The following is a 23899-nucleotide window of genomic DNA, read 5'->3' on the forward strand; positions in this document are numbered from 1 at the left end:
AATATGAGGTAATTCTTTAAATTTAGCCTGTATTAATGGTCAATCAATTAGCCTTACTTGTAATGCTGTGTTCCTATTGTCATGCAATCTGGTAAGCACACCACGATTGGCCATTAGGAGCTGATCGTGGAATGTATGTTAATATCAATCAAAATTTGCGTCACATTTAGATATATGTGCCTTGAACACTCTACAGAGTGGATTTGGCACAATGTAAGTTACATATGTTATTATTATTAAATATATACTTCTGTAAAATGGTATTCCTTGTTCTACGGGCTATGGGTGAATTAAATTCTTTTTGATTGTGTTTAGTGATTGTGTAGAATTTGTCTACATCCATTTTCTAGGAATAACACTTCAATTTGTCCATTATATCTTACCAATTTCATCATGTGAAGTCATCTTCAGGCATATTATGTTTGAAGTATACAGGATACTGAGATCCTTCCCTGGATTCATTTTATTCAGTCAATTATTCTTTATGTTATGTCAGTCTGGGACAACATCATATGATTGTGTGTGCACTAGCTTCTCTCTGTTTTCCATGTTATCTGCTCAAAGGGTAGAGTCTGAAACTAGTTTGAGCTCTATCAATTCTGGGATGGATTTTGTCACCTGCGGTCCAGAGAACAATATGTCAAAAAAAAAAAAAAATGTATTGAGCGTGTGTACCTGAGTGAATACTGAAAGCCTTCACTGTGCAAATATCATGAAGACAGAAGAGGTATCCTTACTTCAATAGTGGAAAGGTTATAAAACAATGTGATGATATGCATTATGTTTTATTCTTCATGTAATATCCAGAGGGAAAGTTCTTGAGTTTTATTTGTTTATTTATTTTTTCCTCTGCACCCATTACACTTTTCATCTCGGATGCACCCTTTTTTTTTCTTCCTTTTTTTCCCCCCATTTTGGTGGACCGTGGACCACTGAATGGTTCCGTGCTGTAAACAGAGGGTTTGTACAAGAAGTCCTTGTCTGTTCTTTGTACCATGATGCATCATGCATCTCCTCACTAGACGACTAACATCACAGTTTGTCTGACAGATTTTTAGAGTTTGTTCATCGTCATTCACCACTCTACTCCCCTCCCATGACATTCATACTTCTCTTTCCTCGCAGTCTGTCTCACTCTGATTATTTCTACTTTACTGAGTTGACCTACATACACAAATAGTACAGTTAATGTAGAGAAAAATTTGTCCAAACCTGTACGATTCATGAATAACACATTCTGAACCTGAATGTGTATGCTCTTTTCAGAGAAAACTCACCTTCATATATTTTGCATTAGATATATGAAAGCAACCTGTTCAAGTTGTCTTTACCCGAGAGGGCATACAACTCAATTAATGGAAAATAAGACTTTTTGATGCTATTAACATTCTGTGTGCTTTGAGTTTTGATTGGCACAGAAAACCTATAGCATTGTACACGCTGTCCAATGTCCCTGGTACAGAGAGGGTGTGTACTTGTACAATGTGATGAAATCCTGACAAGATTTTCCATCTTTGTTTGAACTCTCGATGACAATATGTTTTTTTTGTGCTATGCAGGTCTCTCTCTCTCTTTCTTTCTTTCTTTCTTTCTCTCTCTCTTTCTTTCTTTCTTTCTTTCTTTTTTTCTTTCTTTCTTTCTTTTCTCCTGTCTACATACCATATCGCATGGTCAGTGACTATACTTCATGCTTCTGATCCTAATATACAATGTAGGCAGTGATAGCACCTGGTTGGATATGGACTGCAGTGCTAGCTTCCAAATAGAAGCTTGTTCTAAAGACCTGATCTTTATAAACATACTAGTAATGTTTATCAATGCATAAAGAGTGTGAGTTTCCATGCATCCAGTCAATTATAGCACAAACTCCACATGCATGGATGCTGGCAAAAGTGATATCATTTACACCAGCACTAACCATTCATGATTTTCAATGTAATATTGTCTGAATTTAAACCTTGTCTATAATGATTGGTATAATTGTATGTAATACAGACTCTTCCAGTCGAAGTGAAATGGACCATGTCAGCTTCAAAGAATACTTCAAGCTTAATTGTCAAGGAAGAAGGGTCATTACATTTTATGAGAGGTTATTTTCTCTTTTGTCAACAATAAAACCAGTAAACAGAAAAGCCACCCAAGGCACGCTTTCCTGTAGCAACAATGACATGATATATTGTTTAATGGAAGCCTCTTTGAGCTTCAAAGAAGTTTGCACTTCTTCTCTGTAATATTCCTGTTTGAAATATACAGGAAACTTGACTGAGTAGAATACACCTATATTGGAAATATGTTTCCCTAGTAGAGATTCCTGGCACATTGAAGTGTATTCATCAAAAAGTCACATGGCCTATGTGAGGATATCTTTTATATTGATGAGTAAAAGATGTCACGCCAAGCTACAGTAAGTTGTCAGTGATTGGTCTAGAGAGTTGCACACAAAAAGCCCACCATTAGAAGCAAGAATTGCTGGTTGATTATCGAGAATCATTATGTACCTGTCTGATGTAACTTTCAATTAAACACACAACTTTTCATAGAGCAAGTCTTTCTCGGAAGAGATAAGTTAAAGAACACTTGAAGGAATTTCTGTGACACTTTAATTCCTCATCTGTCATCTGTCACAAATGTATTTCCTATGCATTTTGATACCAACTATGGCTTAACAGCCTCTTTCACTTAATATCATAATTTTTTTTTTTTTTTTGACGAAGAATGGATGCAATATCATATTGGATTAATGTTTGCTTGTAGAAGCTTCAATCTTGTATTAATGAAAACGCATCAGTGACAAAACCTGATTTGTGATTTGCCAAGTAGATAGTTCTGTTTTTTGTTTTGATAGCAAATCTACAGTTGAGTCTTCCCCAGCCATTATCATAGAGCATTGTGTGTAGATAGGAGGACATTGTGAATTCATTCCACATCATCACAGTGTCTTACATTGTGTATATTGCTAAAACAATGTTCAGCACCATTGCTTGAAGCTAGAATTGAATACAGCTTGCTGTAGCTTCATATCAGTGTACCGCAAACAACTTGTCTCCATCAGTAGTGTTCATATAAGTATCAATGCCATTTTTTTTCACAAGTATGGTACTTTGTGAATGGGGACTAGGAAGGCAATTTTGTGAGTGATTAAATTCACTGTCAGGAATTAGTTTGATTGAATGGAAAAAGAAAATCCCACCCTTCATACAAAATACTGTTACAGCACATTTATGTGAGGCAATCTTTTTGTAACTGTGGGTCAGCTGGCAAACTTTGGGAGAATAGACACGCCGCAAAATACACTTATATATATGGTGTGGTTCATATATGTATATGGTGCCATACATTACCTTTGAATGACAGGTAATACATAGGAAAGCTTTTTTTTTGTTCAGTTTTAAAATCCACAACAAAAAGGGTAATAAAAGCCTTTCATCGTAACTGTGAGGGGAAAATGAAAACAAAATATCAGACAGTTTTGATTATATCCCCCCGCCCCCATATTTCATTTTAGATTCTAACAAAGGTATCCCTTCCTTCAATTTTTCTTCTTCTGTCAGTTCTTTTTGAATAACACTGGTCTTGCTCGTTGTTTTTCTCTTTTTTTTCCCTTCTTTTTTGCAATTTTTGTGGACATTTAGTTTACATGTAATTTTGGTAATGAAAAGTGTTCTTCCCCAGTTTTTGTTCTTTGTTTCTGTTTTGTATTATTTTTATTCATGTATGATATGTGTTATGTTGTTGCAGTTTTCATTCTTAGTTGTTTATTGCTTTCTTGTCTGTTTTGTTCATCATTTCTCTTAATAATTGTAATTGTATACTACAATGATCACTTTTAATAAATTTGTTTTCCAACTCTCTTTTTATCCTCTCTTTGAGGTAACATTTCTGTGATCTTAGTAAGCCATAATTACTGTCGTAGTCTTTTTTCTCTGTTCCTCTTTCTCCCCCCCACCCCCCCCCCCCCCCCCTGAAAGAGAAAATAAAGAAACCTGAAATAACTGAGTATTTTCTTCATGTCATAACTTGTATGAATGTATGGGATGGGCTGGTAGTGTGGCTTGCTTTGGAATCAAAAACATTTGAAAAAAATCATACATTATGAATGGTGTATGTAATGATAAGTAAACATTAAGTATTACTACTGGTCATAGTTGTGGAGGCAGTTTCTTGTTCGTAGCCATTTCATCATGTTGCCACAGCTCTACCAGAGGACCCTTCTATTTTTATTACCCTAGTGTAACCAGGTACAGATTTTTGCACCTGGTTCAAGAGGGATGTGGTGGGTTGGGTAAAAACATCTTGTCCAAGGATGTAAGCACTGGGCAGGAATCAAACTTGGGTCCTCCTACTTGGAGTTGGGAGTCTTATCCGCTATGTCACAGCACCCCCCTCAGAGTTAAAATGTGTGTGTGCTTGCCGTACCCTGATCAAACAATTCTCTCACCTGGCTTTACACTGGCAGTGCCAAGCCAGAATTATCACTGATGAAGTACAATGCTGCTCTATATCTAAGTAGAAATAAGCATACACAATGTAATTTGATTACCATGTGGTATTCAATTTATCCTTGCTATTCATCCCATTTGTACAAAATTTGCTGTACTCCATCAAAGTTTGGCTGCAACTTAATGCATAAGAAAGCAAGCCCAACCAAAGTTATCTATTTGGTACTGATACAAGCATCTTACTAAGATAGCATGCATCAGCGTGTACAGTGTTTTAGGTTCTGAAAATTTCACAGCATTTGTTAGTGTTGTGAATTGGACTGGCTGTATGACTTTTCTATGGTCAGTTGTCACATAGGCTTAAATTCACATCCACAAGAGGCAGACAGGCCTTATTGAAGAGTTCTTCATGTCTTGTTTTATGTGAAGTCAAAAATTGATGAAAAAAAAAATCCACCATTATCTTTATGGTCACAGTCACAAATTTTACTTTGTAGAAGGACATCAAACAGATATTAGTCTTTAGAACCAACCTACCAATCATCTTTAATTGAACAGTTTTATGCAAAGCTGTCACATGTGTTTTATTTTTCAGGGCCAACCAGTATCATTAAGTTATCTTTATCTGATTTCCACTTTCCGTTTTAATCTGCAGCATGAGTAGTTGTCTGTGTCAGTTCAAGGAATTCATTTCACCTTGCATAAACAAATGTGATTATGAAAGAAGTGCCATTAAATGCATTAGGAGCGCACTTCTCCAAGGCACTTAATGTTTGAAATGTCAAAGCCCAGTTACATCAATAGGCTAATGAAGTATGCAGTTTGAAAATGTAGCAACTGTCATAACCTTGGTTGGAATGCACATCCACAGCCATTGGTTGTTGTTTAACTGAAAGTTTCCAATACTGTAGCTGCCTTATGAATGAGAGGCACCTAATCCCTTTGCCACTTTGTGTTTGGTCCTGATAGCTATTTGTCCCCAAAGCCTGCACTCTTCATCTGCATATCATAAATAAGAATGACTGAGGCCTGTTTAGGGCCCTTAATCATTGGATCCCAACTTGGTATTCAGAGTAGCTGCTGCAGATTGGTCTTAATTATGTAACATACTGATATCTTTCTCACCAGTGCTGGCTCAATCAATTACAGTATGCATGATGTATGCAAGAAGATTTTATCTATCCATGACGGACCAATACCAACATAGGGATCATTCCTGGCTGATTTCCATTGTTTCTTTGGCTGGAGAGGTACACAAATTCAGAACATAGCAAATCTTCTTTGATCCCTGTCATGGAGGTCATGGCTGTACCACCAAATTCAGTCAGCATTGATTGCATTTTCAGCTCCTTGCTGTCTTTATAATATCGGAATCTTTTGCAGCAAAATTAGAAACGAGCATCATTTGTCATTCCTTGCGTCCTAGAACATAGCCATATCACATCTATCCTTTCTCTATGTTGAATGCAAGAAAAGGACTATTTGTGCTTTCTTTTACCTGTCTGTCTGTCTGTCTCTGTCTGTCTCTCTATATCTATATCTGCCTCTCTGTATCTGTATGTCTGTCTGTCTGTCTGTTTATATCTTCCTCGCTATACATTGTATCTACCTATACCTGTCTATCTCTCTGTATCTCTATCTGTATGTGTCTGTCTGTGTGTATGTGTGTGTCTCTCTCTTTCTTCAATTTCTCATCTTTCATTCCCTGCCCCTTTGCACGTGAAGAGACTGAGCCGTAACGTATATTTTGGGCATCTTGTCCAAGTACTCACAGGCTGTAGGCATTAGATCAAAGCAATGCCATTTATACTTCTATCTCTGAGAATGTATCTTGAAGACTGCATTTACCTGTTACAGTAAAGCATTTAATCAGCAGTTCATCATATCTTCATTCTTGGAGGTGTTTTCGACTTCATTGCTTTTTGCTTCTCATCTTGTATTTGCACTGATATAATCTCTTGAAGTGAAACTTGAAATAATACTGTTCTGTATGAGTTATTAATCCATGATAACATTATCAAATATTGTTTTGCTTAGAACTCTCTTCAGAGTGACTTTTTCAAATTTGATTTTTTTTTTTTTGTTGAAATCTTGTTGTTGAGATGACATTCTTTCAAAGGTTCATAAATAGTGTGAGAAGTGTATTCTGGGATCTCTTATATTTGTGGGCAGATTATGTGGTCTGCAAGTCTTTTAGCCAGACAAAATATTAGTAGAAAAGCCTTTCCATGACTTTTCTTTTTCTACTCTGAAGACAGTTTTGATTTTCATGAACCTATTTGTAGACATAGAGTCAAACCAAGTACTCATGATATATGAAAAAAAAATGTATCAGTTGGTCTACAGAGAACTCTAGAAGAAAAATATCTATTAGACTACGAACCAGAAACATTTGAACAATAGATTTAGAAAGATCCGAATAGATTCTTGGTAGAGTAGTAAAAGCACAGCAGACAGAGGATGTTATGTCTTGCAGTGTTTATATCAGCTTGGTAGCTCCACTCTCCTGAACAACTTTCAGTTTTATTAAAGTGATATCCTAACCCAGTTAACATCCTGATGTGTCCATATATGTCCATCTGTAACTTATTTTTGTGAGTTATTATCATTGCAATTATTATCATTATTGTTATTATTATTATTATTATTATTATTATTATTATTATTATTATTATTATTATTATTATTATTATTATTATTATTATTATTATTATTATTATTATTATTATCATTATCATCATCATCATCTCTCTCTCTCTCTCTCTCTCTGTGATGTCTATCACAATAATGACATAGATGTTTGTTTGAAAAACAGGACCTATACATAATCTGATCCTCTCTACTTCTAATTCCAGCTGTAAGTCTACTCTCAGGTTTATTGGTTTATTGGTTTATCCAGCTAAATATTTGCAAATGCGGCAATTACACATTTTGAGTTAATACACAATTTGAGTTTCATACCCACTCACAGAATGTAGAGAGAGAGAGGGGAGCAGTGCATAGATAAATACATCATTATGACATTCATTGTGTTACAAAAAGTAGCAAAGTTAATGATGTCTACATTGCTAACCAGTCTATGTCATACTTCTCTTAGTATTAGAAGTAATTTGGTATACATGTAAGCACTGCTTGCCCAGAGCCAGACATTCAATGCCAAGACAAAGTCTTCATGATAATATTCAAAGCATCCAAATTGAAACCTTTCTGTAACTCTGCTTGTTAGCAATGCATTCAGATTCCCCATGTTATATTAGCTGTCCTCCTAGAATCCATTCTGCAGGTACAGTGTATTAACCGACAGCAATGCTGTGGCATAAATGCAGCCCTGTTATGTGTAATTCACACCAGATTAAGTGCGAGAAAAGATTACCTGCTATCGATATTCTGTGGATTCTGAAATCACATTATCAGTTAGGGATCATGTTCCAATAGTGTCAAAACTTTGACACTCTAGTTTGTGTTTTGTCATCTCATCAACAGGAAGGCTTTTTCGCTGTTTAATTGGATTTATTGTATCTTAACAATATGTACTAGAAAGAAATTAATTGAATAATGACTGTCTTTTCTCAACAGGCATTATTGCAAGTTGGACCAAAATGAAGAGCCAAATCTTTACCCCGATTTCGACGAACTCCCGAATCCGCATCATGGATGATGGTAGACTCTGCTTTGCCTACGCGTTAGCCACCGACGACGGCTCGTACAGATGCACTGTGACAAGCGATATTGCTTCTGATGCCAGCTCTGGAGGTAGAATAAGCCCAGAAACAGTGGTCACCACCACCACAGGTGAGCCTTACATCAGTTCTCATCCCTCGCATCAAAGCTGTGGAATAATCTCCCCTTGTTCATCAGACAGCTTGTATCCACAAACTTCTTTGATTTTTAAAAACAACACCACCTACTCTGAAAACAAATCCATTTTACATCTAATACAATGCATCTGATACAATAACAACTCTGAAAACAAATCTATTTTACATCCGCTCTCCCACTCTGTGCACATATTTGTGAGTGTGTGTGTGTCTTTCTTGCTTACATGAAAATTTTGTGTTTTTGGGGGGGCCTGATGTTACCATCATACAGTAATATGATGAGAAGTGGCCCTAGATTACCAAATTGTAAACCATGATCAAAATCAAAATCAAAAAATAGAATCTAAAATATCTGTTCAGCATACTCCTGTTATTTATTTTTTTTTTCTTCCAAACTTAGGTCTAGACAGGTTTACTCTTTCATGAAATGTCCAGAAGCCAAACTCAGATAAGCAGTCCATACAACGTTTTTGTTATGCAGTGTCACAGATACAAAAAAGATGAAATGAAGGCTGGTTGATAACTGTGTCTGTGGGGGGAAAAGAATGAAATAAAAAGGTTTAAAAAATAAAATCCGGAAATCAATGTTGAGAATATGGAGGTCATTGAAATCCCTGCAATTAAAATCTTTACAGTTGACAAGTATTTCACATTGTTTTGAAATGTCACTCTTATGATGTTCATGTATGCTTTTGTCCTGGTTATGTTACAGTCTCCAACCCAAATACAGACGTTCGCATCGATGAAGAGAACAAACCAGAGGATGCCAATGCCCTTGTGGGAGAGAGTGTCACATTTGAGTGCTTCTTCTTTGGCAGGTAATACTGAGATCAGTACAATGAAGTGGTGATTGTGAAAGCAATCACTCAAATCTGTAAGCAGTAGCAAGAGGAAAGTCATTCTGTACTGCATTAAAACAAGCAGTCATTATCATTAGATTTATCAAAAGACAGGGATAATTGTGACAAAAATGTAGGTGTTCCCGATAATTTGCGATGAAATCTGATGGGACAAGGTCGAGAGACTCGCATTAAGGCTCACCAAGGGTGATACCAATGCCAAATTATCCCCAGAACAAGACTCAAGTTAACCTGTCTGATGACTGTTAAATCATCGGAAACTCAACAGACTGTCATAGGACGTCAGTTGGACACCCCTGATAGTCACACAACACAAGTCTAACCCACATTGGATAAACTCAACACTTGTCAGACTGCTTTGACACTTATCCGACACTTGCTGGACTTGCAACTGGAAATGGCATCTGATGGTGAACTAAGCTCTGAGCTCTAGTTTCTTCCTCGAACGATCTTGCCTAATCGGATCAGGCCCAAATTTGTTCCAATATCGTCTTTGACTCGGGCAAGACAATTCGAGTTCAGGCAATAAATATCCCCTCAAGACCAGTCCATATGATATGATTATCATTAAATTCATGCAATCATTTACTATATGCAATGTAAGTTTAGACTGTTAAGGACTTCAGATAAGTTTCAATCTGTCATGTGGGTTTGATAAACCATCGCAGTCTGAGTCAAAGTCATATTCGACCAAAAGTAAGTTACCCCAAGCAGCGATGCTGGACAAGATTAAAAGACCTTACACACGATAACCATGATTATGCAATGTGTGTTGACAGGATGAGTGACGGTAATCCCCCACTCATCGAATGGCACCGCACCAGTCCCGCCGGTGCCCCCATGCCAGCCCAGAGTTCCATACAGGACAACAACCAAGTGCTGGTCATCAGGGATGTCCAGAGGGATGCAGCCGGAAGCTACCAGTGCAGGGTTGGCCGCATCGCTGCTGAAGCGACTCTGACTGTCAAAGGTTTGTTGCTTCTTTCGAGGGGGGGGGGGGGGGGGTTGAGGCATTTCATGAAGCATTTTGTCAGATATTTTTTCTGACAAATTTGTTCTCTGCCAATCAGATTCAAGAATTTCTGTAGCCCATAACAGTTTGTCACAACAACAAAAAATGTCTGACAAAACGCTTCATGAAATGCCCCCTGATCTGTGGGATTCTCACTACAGTATCTACCTTGCCCAAACTCACTCTAAGTTGTTATTACTTTCAACAGTACATCACTATCCACCATCCCTCTTCTGTTTGAAAGATAGCACATTATGAAAAAGATGAATTATCCCCCAAACATTGATGTGGACAAGAAATGCATTAAGAAAAGTGAAATACTCTGAAATTAAAAGGGAAATCAGAAAATCTGTTTTGAAGTTTTGATTAATTCCATTCAGTGCCTCTCCGTCATTAGCTCACCTGAGGCAAAGGCTCAAGTGAGCTATTGCGATCGCCCTTCGTCCGGCGTCCGTCGTGCGTCGTCCGTCGTGCATAAACTTTTTACATTTTCATCTTCTTCTCAAAAACCCCAAGACTGATTTTCATCAAACTTGGCAGGTAGCATCCCTAGGGGGTTAGGAACTCAATTTGTTAAAATGGGCACCATGCCCCACCCAGGGGGCCCCCAGGGGGGCCCAAACCCCCCAAAATTAAGGAATCTGTGAAAATCTTCTTCTCTAGAACCAGAAGTGATAGAGCTAAGTTAATACAATGAGTTAGTACATTGATGACTGTAGTTTCAAGTTTGTTCATGGCAGAATCAGGGGTGCCCCCCTTGGGACCCAGGGGAGGGGGGTGGGGAAGGGTCCTAATGGGGCCTAAATTGTACATTTTTTCATCTTCTTCTTGAGAACCCCATGACCAATTTTCACCTAACTTGTCAGGTAGCATCCCTAGGGGGTTAGGATCTCAATTTATTAAAATGGGCACCATGCCCCACCCAGGGGCCCCAGGGGGGCCCAAACCCCCCAAAATGAAGGAATCTTTAAAAATCTTCTCTAGAATCAGAAGTGATAGAGCTAAGATAATACTATGAGTGAGTACATTAATGACTGTAGTTTCAAGTTTGTTCATAGCAGATCCAGGGGTGCCCCTCTTGGGGGCAGGGGGGGGGGGGGTTGGGAAGGTCCAAATGGGGGCCTGAATTGTACATTTTCATCTTCTTCCTGAAAACCTCGTGATGGATTTTTGTCAAACTTGGCAGGTAGCATCCCTAGGGGGTCAGGATCTCAATTTATCAATATGGGCACCATGCCCCACCCAGAGGGCCCCAGGGGGCCCCAATCCCCCCCCCCCCCCCCCAAATTAAGGAATCTTAAAAAATTTGGGCCCTTATTGTACATTTTCATCTTCTACTTGAGAATGCCTGGTCAAATTTTAGTAGAGCTGTGAATAATTTAGATTAGTGACTGTGTAAAAGGTGAACTTGCGATACTCAGGTGAGCGCTAGACCCGCAGGTCTCTTGTTTACTTTACTTTCATTTATTTTCATTTCTAACAGAAAAAAAAAACAGTAAAACATTTAGGTGTACATGGTTTTGCAAAATTAACACAACATTGCAACAAAGGATACACTTTGAATACACTTTGATACACAAGGGTACACTTTGTGCGCTTAGAAACATTGTATTAAGCGCATTACAAATGTAATGTATTATTATTATTATTATTATTACACTGTAAGGAAATGCAATTTTATGTTTTGACTTTTGCAACCACACTGAAACAATGTTGTTGGACATAGAGGGGGCTGCTGGAAAGCAGGGCTTGTAAGCTGCGGCCCCCTCATGAGCAATAACTAAATATTGAATTAAAGGGCAATCCCCAACAACTTTGAGAGGAATTTTACTAATATTCAGTGTTCTAGGACATCAAAAGAGCACTCTATGTAGCTCACCTTACATGCTTAGACATTGATATTTACCTTCACTTACAACATCTCAATCACAGGGAGATTGGTTTAAAAAAAAAAAAAACAAAACAGAATTGCAAAATAAGATTCTTAATCGCCAGTTTGTCGTAGTTCTAGTGACTGTAAAAGATGGCAGCTAGTGAGGTATCTACCAAACACTGATACAATACAATACAATACAATCGGATCATTTATATAGCACCCTTACACAGTCAATGACTGGTTTCACAGCACTTCATAACAAAATTCAGTCATAGATTAGCATCTGTGCCTAGCTGCTGCAGCATGTCACAAGTGGATGATGCCCTGACTCTAACAACTTGCATGACATCCGTACATTTTGTTTCCTCTTTATGTGTAAAGAGCCACCTGTTTGGGTCAGCATGCCGCACAGTGCACAGAAAGACATTCACACTGACCTCACGTGGGAAGTGGAGGCCCAAAGCGCCAGCGGTTCCGTCACCTACACGTGGTACAGGAATGGGGAAGTTCTGGACGACAACAGGGAGAGACACCAGTTCAGAAACAATTACGCTGTCCTGGAGATCACAGACCTGAAAGTGGATGACTCCGCCATGTACCAGTGTTTTGCCAGCAATGGTATTGGCACCATATACTCTGCTGCACAGCTGACTGTCAGAGGTGAGATTCTTCCTGTGGTAATAATGATAATAGTCAGTTCTTAGAACGCATAATACCATAAGATAGTCTCTATGCGTGTACAAATGGAAACAAAATCTTTCAAATATTTCTCTATTCACATAAATTAACAATTATCAAAAAGATGACTTTGTAACACATATTTGAATTTTTCAAAGTCTTTAATGCATCTATTGCTGAGAGTGAGATTATTCCATAATGATGGTGCCATTTTTTTAAAAGCCCGATCACCAAAAGTCTTAGATTTGACACTTATTTCAGAGAGGAGATTTTTTGATTTTTAGCGCAGATTACAACCAGGATGATAAGGCTTCATGAGTTCACTGAGGTATGCAGGGGCATTTTCATGAAAACATTTGAATACATAAGGGTCAAAATCTTAAACTGGTACAAGGCAACCTTAGGATGCTTTCAGACAGAATGCTCACAATGGCTCCTCCGTCTGGAGGAGTTGCCATGAAGGGTTTCAAGAAAGCTGCCAAGAAGAGGCGTAGGAAGATGGAGGAGCCATTGTGAGCATTCTCAAGAACTTGTCCCCTTGAAAACTTGGTATTACAATGCTGTCATTGATCCCAGAACATACTACTCTTAGTTTGCAGATTCAAACAATTTGATTACCGTTTCTTATATATTACTGGTCGATGATCATGACAACGATGTGATAATAATTATATGATGATTGTAGCATTAGTAATGATGATAATGATGCTGATGAGGTTGTTGTTTTAAGCTAAAACATAGTACTCAGAAGGACTCCAAATTCATCTTCCTCCATTTGGAATTTGCTTGCAATATATCAGAAAACTTTACCAAAAAATGTGTCTGGCTAACATGATTTGCCAGAACATTGAGTTGCTGTGTAGTACTTTTAGATTACAAGTGAGAAATAAGAAAATTTGGTGCACCGGACTTTTATTCCTGAAGCGCTCTCCACATTCAGTAGTGTGCATGTAGAATGGTGTTAGTACATGATCAAATCGTGTCCCAGCAGTAGTATTGAATTGTATGCAGAACAAGCTGCATGCAATTCACTCTCTCTTGTGTGCAATGAATACTGCTTTGGCCTGATATATAATCAATGTAATTGGATATATAACACCACATAGCAACCATGCACGGGTTAGCTGTGAGATTGTAGTTTGAACCTTTTTGGTTAGTATTTTGTATTTTGGGGGTTATAGCTGAAACTGTGTTATAACAGTCATTATTTCACACATTTATGTAACATTTAAGAGGAAAAATTGGCAGTTCTGTGGGCAAATGAGAACTTTTTCTTTCACTTTACAAGTTGAAAGGTCATGAAAATGCAATTTATTAGTTCTACTACTCATCATCTTGTATGGCTTTACTTAAAGGCAAGGGACAATTTTGTTTTTCTTCGTCACATCAGGATTTCTAGCTACCTCCAGTATCAGTTGGTAAGACAGACAGCACACAATGAGGCCTACTATCACATGTAGTTAGGGTTTCCGATCCGAAGTTTTAAAATAGAAATAGACTATGGAATAGGATGTTTACCACAGAAATCAGAATAAGAACTTCCAGACAGCACAGACACTCCTGGGCGGGATCTGCCATGATGTAGATATTTGTCCCAAACACAGTCGCAGATTTCGCGTGAGCAGAATAGTTGTGACAGAGAATAGCGTGATTTAAAATCGCCATTCTTTCCATAGCTTTCCCGCCCACATTTCCTGGGGCTACTGTGGCCGAGCAGCCGGCACCCCAGAACGCAAGAGTGACCGTTAGATGCCCGGTGGACGGTGCACCATTCCCAAATGTGACGTGGACCCACAATGATGAGCCAATCAAAGATAGTGCCCACTACAACCTGACCGCTGACCCACCTCACCTGGTCATCAACAATGTCCAGCAGAGTGACGGAGGAACCTACACTTGCCAAGCATCCAACCGCTATGGTAGTGATCAAATGTCCTTTACTGTTGCAATTAAAGGTGAGTGATTAAAATATTTATATATCTTATTATCATACAAGGGCAAATGCCCCCCCCCCCCCCTTGCTAGATATTGGTTAGTGGTAAGGGTAGAGTAAAGATTGGGGTTAGGTTTAGGGTTAGAGTGTTGGCTAGGATGCGAATTAGGATGAGGATTAGGGCCAGGGATAATTGCCCAGGGAATAATTGCCCTAGACCCCTTATTATAATTTTAAGGTGCATTTATTATATATTCAAAAATCTGCATCACTTCACTGATCCCTCGCATTTATACTCGAGATAATTTCCATCGTTCAGGTCTATATCACATTTATGTAAGCTTCTGACAGCACAAGCAATGAGCATTAAGGGGTTTCTTAAGTGAACACCACACTTGGGCCTTCCATAGGTCAGTGGGTAAGAGCACTGGTCTAGCATTCTGGAGGTCTGGGGTTCAAATCCCAATGCAACCCCATTTTCTATTCTCATTTATCAGTTATAGAACAAGGAGGTGTAAAATAATAGTGATACAGAGAGTTTACCCTTTAAAACCAACAGTGGGGCACTGCTGTTCTATTAATCTTCTATTATGAGCATGGAGATAGTCAGTTGGTGAATCAACCAGATGGGATTGAGATTGCAAAGTAAGAAGTCAAACCCAGTAGTGTGTGTATGTTTGTGTGTTTTGTATCCCAAATTCATCAAAAATTCTGAGCGGAGGCTAAGGAAAGTGAAGGAGGGTGAGGGTGAGGGTGGGGGGGGGGGGGGTATTGGTTGAAATCAGTGCTTCAAGAAATTTCCTGACGTAATCACTCTGCTATCACTACAGTACTCTCCGCTTAATTGGGTACCGCTTAATTGGGTACTTCACTTAATCGACTTGCAAAGTGAAAAGCAGTTCCCTATGGGTGCCATATTTACCGGATAATTGGGTAGGCATTCCGGATAATCGGGTAGAAATTTTCTAGATTAACCCGATCTATTTCCATGGTTTCCAACAGAAAGCTTTTAAAGGTATTGTATTGTATAGATTCGTTTGAGACCCAACTTCAGGTTTTTAACATTTTTCTGTGAGATAATGAGAAACCTCTTATGAAATATGAAAGATCATCTAATCCCAAGAGGAATTCAACAATTATTTGATGAAATTGGTTTTGAAATGGCTGACATATCAAAAAAAAGAGGGATCCTAATAAATGGTAGGACCTACCTTTTATAGGGATCACTTTGTTTGACTTTGTTTATGGATGTCTCGGCCATTCCAAAACCGATTTTCAATAAATAAACTTTGGATTCCTCTTAGAATGGTATGATATGTATTATTTCACAAGTGGTTTCTTGGTATCTCACAAAAAGCTAAAGGCCCAATCGTCGTCTCCACCAATACTATACCATCCCTGTAAGATTTGTGTAAATATGAATTTTGAAGAAACTATGAGGTGCTGAAAGTCAGTGGAGAAGTTGACATGTAAACATGTCAGATGTTCTGTGTTCGACCAATTTGCCTTTTTAATAATAGAAGTATGTTTGCATAACCCTTTGCATCAGCACTACACACACTACCCAACTCACCCACACTCCTACACAGAGGGTCACACTAATACTGTATAAGCTGTTATTTTCGAGAGGGTTTGATTTCCGCGAATTTCGCGAATCTCAGTTGGATCGCGAATTTAACAACACACGAAAATGTCTCCATGTGCTAGGGTAATAGCACATTTCTGTTAGCGTTGGCGTCACTTTTTGAAAATAACATCTTGCGAAAATGTCTGTGACCTCCTCATTTGTGAAAATATCTGTACACGAAAATAACAGCTATACAGTAACTACAATGCCTATGAGCTATGGCTAGCTATCGAGAAAAAGAATAAACTAGCTACATCAAGATTCTAACCTTTCTTCGGACTATCAATTAAAAAAAAAAAAATTACAGTTCCCATTCTATACACAGGGATGCAGCAGAATTTGTTGCAGCATTTGGCTGCATATTCATATATGAATGTAGTTTCAAAATGACTGACGTCTAGAATCATGCATTTGGCTTGATTAGGACTCGGGGCTGCACGCAGATTGTTTGTAGAATTATGCTGCAAACACTGAAACTAAAGCTGTTGTGTGACTTTAGATGAGCTGTGGCTGTAAGCAACATACCGTGCTGTGTGTTTGATGCAGAAAGGTATATGATTAGTATGTGGTACAGTTGTGTCTGTGCTGTGAATGAATTAATATGCTAGACTCTACCAGATTTAGCGGAGAGTACTGTATCTGTTAGCTTTTTTTTTTTCCCCTAATGATTCCAGAGGCTACAGTGATTACTACCCCACCTGAAAATACCAAGATCAACGTTGGAGAGTCGGCCACCCTTCAGTGCTCTGCCCGGTCTGATGATGTGCTGGAACTTCGATATGTCTGGGAGTTCAACGGGGTGCAGATCGAAATGGTCCAGAATGAGAGATTCAGTATGGTGAGAGACCCGTACACTTTGCCTTTAGGCTTTTCAGAGGGTTGCCGTGTCCTTTGTCTCTGTGGTACAGTCTATGTGATTTTGTAGTAGAGGTGCATTAATTTTTAGAAGTTGATTTTGATTTTAGATTTGAGATCATTTTGAGTGTATACAATGAAAGAAAAATTTAATAGATGTAGAATGTATCTATATATAGCAGTTGCACTATAGACATTGTGATGTAAAATGCTGTGAAACAAATAGTTAGTGTGAGCGCTGTACAAATGTAATTGTTGTACTAGTATTTTATTGTACTTTCACATTACAGAATTGTTACAAAGGTAGCTCTAGGTGCTTGTATATGTGCCTTTCAAATCTACAAAATAGCATATAAAGAAGCAAGATGAGACGACAAATCAAATTGTATTGGGCGAGAGTTAGTAGGTATTCCAAAGAGAGCTGTGATATGTGTTCTCAGTACCCTTCATGAGCATGTTTTAATTCTGTTACATATGACCGTCTTGCAATGACCCAGCCTGAGAGAGAAAACGGCAACCTGAGGATCCAAGATGCCGTGTTACACGATGCTGGCGAGTACACCTGTATCGCCATGACAGTTGCCGACAGGGATTCAAGAACAGCCACAGTTTCTATCGCCGGTTAGTCATCATCCTTTTTCTCTTCCTCAATGTTTTTGTCTCTTTCTTTACCTTTTGCAATTTTCTCTTTCCCCTTTTGTTATCCTTTCATTTTCAGTTTCATGCTCTAATCCCTCAGTTTCTTTCTCCTTTTTACTCTCTTCCGTTCTGTTTTGTCCTTCTTCTACTTATTCTTCTTCTTCCCTCATGTTATCCAAGGCAGCGGGAGATTGTTGTGTGTATTCATTCGTTCTTTTGTTCATTTTGATGTTATAATGACATGACAAAAATGAAAAGCGTGCAAATTTTAATACAGTCCTTGTTAGTTATTGCTAGTTGTGTTTCTTTGTTGTTTGTTTGCTTTGTCCTTTTCTCTTTTCTTTTTTTTTTTCATTGGGAGGGGATAGGTCATCCCCACAATAACAGGGTAAATAAGAATGTTTGTTTTGGATGATTGTTGCTCGGTACACAGGTCCCCCTGGTCCACCCTCTGGCCTGACAGTGGACATCGATGGACTCACAGCCTCCCTTGAGTGGGTCCCCGGCAGCCCCAACGAGAGTCCGATCACCTCGTACAGCATCGAGGCCAAGACATCTTATGATGATGAGTGGAGCGTTATTCGGCAAGGTGAGTTCCCTAGCGGTGTGACTGCCAGGTAGCTTGAGTTGACTAGTAGTGACCCGCTACAACAAAAGGATCCAGAATGTCGGGGAGGTTGACTTTCTGAATATGACATTGCATTATTCCCTTACTCTTCCACTTTCATGTCATATATAACACGGCTCATGAAAGTACTCGGTTGCGGAGATATCAATGATTTCATTAGAGCATGTCAAGTGGTTTAGGAAATCAGCGTTTCAAGAAAACTGCCTTCGAAGTTTTCCTTCCGAGGCAGTTGTGATCAGAGGAGGCAAGACAGTTTTAACCTCTAGGCAATAAGAGGTATTATCCTAGCAACCTCCCGCAATGTTCATTCACGCTTAGCGCCAACGGTCTACACACGACCAATCAGTAACCAGGATGCCATGCACTGACCAATGAGATCACTCCCTCGTTGCTAGGGGCGGAGTCTATCTGCAGCACTAAATCCAAATCTTTGGACACATTTCTGTCCCGTTGAATGTCAGAAAGTTATGTCCCCCAAAAACGCTAATTTCTTGCCTTTCCTTTGATTGTCTAACTTCAAAATTTTGGCAAATGGTAGACGATACACTAGACTAGAAAATCATGCCCAAACCAGAAATCTGATGGTTTTGACGATCTGACTTCAAACTCGATTTTCTTGGCTCAGCCTTCAGCGACTTTCGGATCCTTTTGTTGTGGCAGGTCACATAATAAAAATGTCCTCTTGTTTGGCATGACATGTATGTTGGGAAGAGCTCTTCACATTCATCAGTAGTGTTTAGTAGTCCCACCCTTCACTCATCCATACTCCACATCTCACCCAGGAGTCATCTGCTGCTGGCAGTGAAAGCATGAGTAGTACTAGCGTCACAATGGATGTGCACACTGCCCTCTCTTGACAACCTCTGGAATTGGAAAATACTCCCCCAGATTCATACACAGGGAAAGGGACTTCATTAGATTTGACACCAAAAGGGTCAGAACTATAATAAATGGGGCTAAGTTGACAATACATCATTTTAGTCTTAGTTTAAAAATGAAAACATATAAAGCCTTCTTTTTTCCTTCTCTGCCATGTGTTTGTACCACAGACATCATTTTTTTGGTTCTACCAATATGTAATCATTCTCGTGAAAATGATAACTTGGAAAAAAATATGGAAGATCCTTCATAAAATGAAGATTTGCATATTTATAATCAAAGAAAGATGAGCCTGTTGAAATTGATGTCAAAGGCTTAAAGTCATAGCATCTTCTGGTCCAGTGCTAAATGCCATATTTGAGTAGCAATAGCTATATTTTAGCAAAATTGGAACAAATGCTGTTCTAATGCTCTGTTGTGATTACTGGTTTACAGGTATGAATGGGGTTATAGGGGTCATATTACAACAGTGCATTTGTTACTAATAGCTGTAGTTAAAGTGGAATTTCACTGAAAGCACACTCCTGTTATGAGTGGTCAGGGTATGCCATGCACACACAGAACAGACATATACACCAGTAAATACACCAGCCACACAGATATCGCAGGGTAGAGATAATCAAAGGTTACATAATGTTGTTGTTTTTTTCTTCTTCTTCTTCTTCTTCTTACTGGAAGGGAGAAATATTAGCTTGTCTTCAGGATTCTGTGTGATACATGAAGATATAAAGTATAGTTTGAAGAGATGGTGTGTGTGAGGGAAGATTTCCTCAAATCCATTCATAATTGCAGTCATATCAATGAGCATAGTTACATTAGGGTTTCTCTACTTGAACAGCCTCGTCTGACACCCAGCAACAGTCATTCTGATCATCAAGGAAAACCTACAGGTTCTTTGTCATTGCAAGTATTGAATTGAAATCTTCAGGAATTTCATTATTATGTAAAAGCAAGAAAACTATGACAGTTTGAGTGCCACTTGTACATTAAAAATCTTGCCCACTTCAGACCTGAAGTTGTCCATGCTGGTCACCTTAGTATACTTTCAAACCAGACCCTCATGTCTTCCATACAAAATTATCAAAATATGATATTTAACTCAATACATGGAAAGACAGGATCAAGATTTTCACTGATTTTTTTTAATGTTGCCATTGTTTTAATCTTACCCTCTAAATGTCATATTTCATCTTCCAATCTGTCATATAGAATGTTATTTTTTTTTTTTTTTTTTTTTTTTAGGGGGTTGCTGTCTGTGCTACTCTCTCAAACCAGAAGAATGCAATTTTTTCACCGAAAGTAGATGGTGCATCAATTTTGTTTAGTCAACTAGAGTTGATGCTATTCAGCCAAGACATGTTGGGACTGACGCTGGGTTTGCTGATGTAAGGCACCAAATGCTGAGTACGTCTGTATCCCTTGGTGGGGGGGGGGGGGGGGGGAGTGAAAGAAGAAAGGAAAAGAGAGATGTAAAGATGAAATTGATTCTGAGTCAAGAAATACTAGATTTAAACTTTAAAGTGGTTGATGAGGAACAATACAAACAAATTGTATTATATCATTTCACGGTTGAATGTAAAGCTCTTGTTAGACTTGACACAAATACCAGGAACTGAACATTTAACATAAACCCAAACTATGAATAGCTTGTAAAACTAGTTCTCCTATTGTTTACAAGCATCTTTCTTGTCTACAATGAAAGAAATAATCACAGAGCCAACTTGAGAAATGAAACTCACACTTTTAACCATCTCTTCTATCATACAGGCATACCAAAAGAATCCCTTTCCGGTGAGGGTAACATTGATTTGATTTCATTTCTTTGAATTTTCGATTTTTCAGATTTTTTGTTTTCTGGAAACCCCTTCCGTGTGTTGCCTTCTTTTTTTGCTGTAGAGCCTGAATGCATCTATCTCCTCCTAGGTATAAAGGTTCTGAAAACCTCCTCAAAGGCATTTCTGGAGCTTGAGGAATTCAGCTGTTGGACCATATGTTATGCATGGGAGCAATGAATAGCAAATGATACAGTGGTTTTCTCATCCTGGGGACTGAGATTTGGTTTTAGTAGAGACTCCTTTTATGAGTCCATTTCATGGCATACTGGACTTTACAGATGCACATAAACCACAAACATTCAGTATTCCAAGGTGTGGAGATTTTGGTGCATTTTATACTCAGATACCAACGCAGGAGACAAAAGAAAACAAAATGAATTAGAAAAAAATTAGATATTCAAAACTTGTATGTATCTGTAGGTTGTGTTTTTTTTTTTCTTATGTTTGCCCATATAAGTTTACGCAGTCAGGAAAGTGTTAACAGTAAGCTAGATTAAAAATATACATTTTGTTTCACTAGACCAAGCACACAAATTAAGTGTGCTAAACTTTCAATTTTTATAGTAGTCAAGCACTTCATGGAGGGGAAAATATTCAGTCTCTCGGGTTGTCTGATTAAAGAGGAGACCACTGTATTTGAATGTTATTCATTTTTTAAATTATTATCTGTGCTGCTTCAAAAACATAAAAGAAAAATCCTCCCTATCAAACATAACTGTGAGTAGCATAGAAACAGATTTTTGTTTGATGCATTGAGTGATTTGATTATGTTTTCTTCAAAGTCAAGTTCAGTCAGAGATTGCTTTTCCTCAATCTGTGTGTAATTTTGGTTTTTGTGCCTTATGATTGTTCAAATTACCTGTGTTTTGTCCAAGTATACATTGCTGAAAGTTCCTACTCCTGACCAGAGTAGACCTATTTTGTTAGTGCAAATCAAATGCCCCAGTGGTGAGTGGTAGCAAGCTCAGACGATTTCTTTCCCATATCAAAGAAATATAAAGTTTTCTCCCTCATGTTGTTTTTGACCTTTTTTAAAAGCTATACACTAGCAGCCAAACACATGATTTGTTGGAAGTAGTGTTTTTGACTGTAGGCCCTGTAAGTTTAATTGAATATCATTGATAATTAAGTTTAATTGAATATCATTGATAATTAAGTTTAATAGAATAACATTGATAATTATGTGATATTTTGATCACAGATACATGAAAAAAAGCAAATTTGAAACCCCCCCCCAAAAAAAAAAAAAAAAAAAAATATGCTCAACATGATCGATCTTGTACCACAGATATGAAATCACAGTAATATGCTATATACAAATATTACTGGTCAGTTATTACCAGTACCAATGCTGGTGAAATTCATGGGACTGTCAAATGAGAAAAGATCTACTTAAAGTTTCAGACTACAACGATGTGTTCAAATTGTCTCAGATGAGGTGAAGTCTTGAAAAGAAAGTAAACCTTCCAATGTACCTGCCCTTTGCATCATGATACCAGCACTGTGCCCTTCTCTACGAGATGCCATTCATTTCTGGTGTTAAGTGGACTGGGGTATCATGTATTTTTAATGTCCTATACATTTCCAGCCGCTCTGTACAATAGAGGAATTACAGTTACATTCAGACATGTCTGAGAATGATTACATTCCAACATCTGTTCCCTTTAAAGATCAGTTCTCTTATGTGCAAGTGATTGGAATTTCATTTTCAAGCCAGATATGATCTCAGCTTTAACCTATTTGCAGGTTTGTATGTTTGTTTGTTTTTTCAAAAATGTTTGGACTCAACACTTCAAATACTGTCCCTGACAACTGAAGCATGGACTTTCCAGATAGGAATTAGGGTACTGAAATCCATATATACAAAGAAACTTAAATTCTGCACTTGTTTTGAACTTTTCATGTGGTTAATCATTTCAGTGTCCATGCAGCAAGCTTTAGCACCTTGGTAATGAGAACTTAGGGGTTTTGATGTCACAAGGACAGCTTTTCATAGCAATTTGTTCAACTTTGACCGGGAATGTGACTTGATCAACACTTTATTGAGTTTGAAAGATCAAGACACTGCAGAAGTGGGAAGTATTACCTTTATCTTACTGGACACATTGTATACAGTTCTCACATTTTGATAGCTGCATTTTCAAAGAGAAACTGCTGAGGATGCCCCCTCTTTTGTATGGAAGTATTAACAAAATTTGAATCACAGTCTGCTTGGTGTATCTCTTATCTCAGATTTTAAGCCTCGCCAAGTGAAATTTAGAAGAAAAAAAAATCAATTGATTACAAATCCTTTGAAATCCTACATTCTCTGTTCTTTTTCAAGCCTGTATCATTTCAGAAATAGAAATATTTGTCAGAGTCAAATTGTTATCATGCACGATGAAATTATTGCACCATACGAGTTCCGCTGAGGAACTGCTTGTAGTGTTCAATGAATAATGCTTTGATGTATTGGTGTGATAAATAGACAAGTATCAACTTACAGGACCTTTTACATTAAAGAATGAGATTAGAGCCAACATTTTTACAATGTTTTGGTTAGAATATTAGCAATGACCACGTAGCCATGGAGGTTTGCACACATGTTTTATGATTGTCCATATGAATGGTTTGGAATGATTGAATTAGTTGTACCAGTGCATATTCCAGCAGCTCTTTAAGCCCTTGAAGTCATGTGAATGATGAACTTCTGTTCTGAGTTTTATGTGTCCATGCAGTGACTCTTAGATACCAGGAATTATTCCAAAGCACCATGAAAGTCACAACACTTCTCAAAATTCAGACTATGACAGCATTCATTAGGGGTCGAGGAAAGAAATG

The 23899-nt window shown here is 38.1% G+C and overlaps 1 protein-coding gene across 1 annotated transcript in view; it reads left to right on the forward strand.

Annotated features, from left to right (window-relative positions):
* LOC140242974 (contactin-2-like) overlaps positions 1 to 23899 on the forward strand; it is a 60651-nt gene that overhangs the window by 19988 nt on the left and 16764 nt on the right. Inside the window, exons 5-12 of the mRNA XM_072322719.1 lie at positions 8016 to 8231; positions 8970 to 9075; positions 9897 to 10087; positions 12387 to 12665; positions 14360 to 14638; positions 16918 to 17081; positions 17596 to 17719; positions 18171 to 18326. Coding sequence (XP_072178820.1) covers positions 8016 to 8231; positions 8970 to 9075; positions 9897 to 10087; positions 12387 to 12665; positions 14360 to 14638; positions 16918 to 17081; positions 17596 to 17719; positions 18171 to 18326 — 1515 coding nt within the window. The remainder of the gene's footprint in view (positions 1 to 8015; positions 8232 to 8969; positions 9076 to 9896; positions 10088 to 12386; positions 12666 to 14359; positions 14639 to 16917; positions 17082 to 17595; positions 17720 to 18170; positions 18327 to 23899) is intronic.

This window comes from Diadema setosum, chromosome 2 (genome assembly GCF_964275005.1).
Source record: "Diadema setosum chromosome 2, eeDiaSeto1, whole genome shotgun sequence".
In the NCBI taxonomy this organism is placed as follows: Eukaryota; Metazoa; Echinodermata; class Echinoidea; order Diadematoida; family Diadematidae; genus Diadema; species Diadema setosum.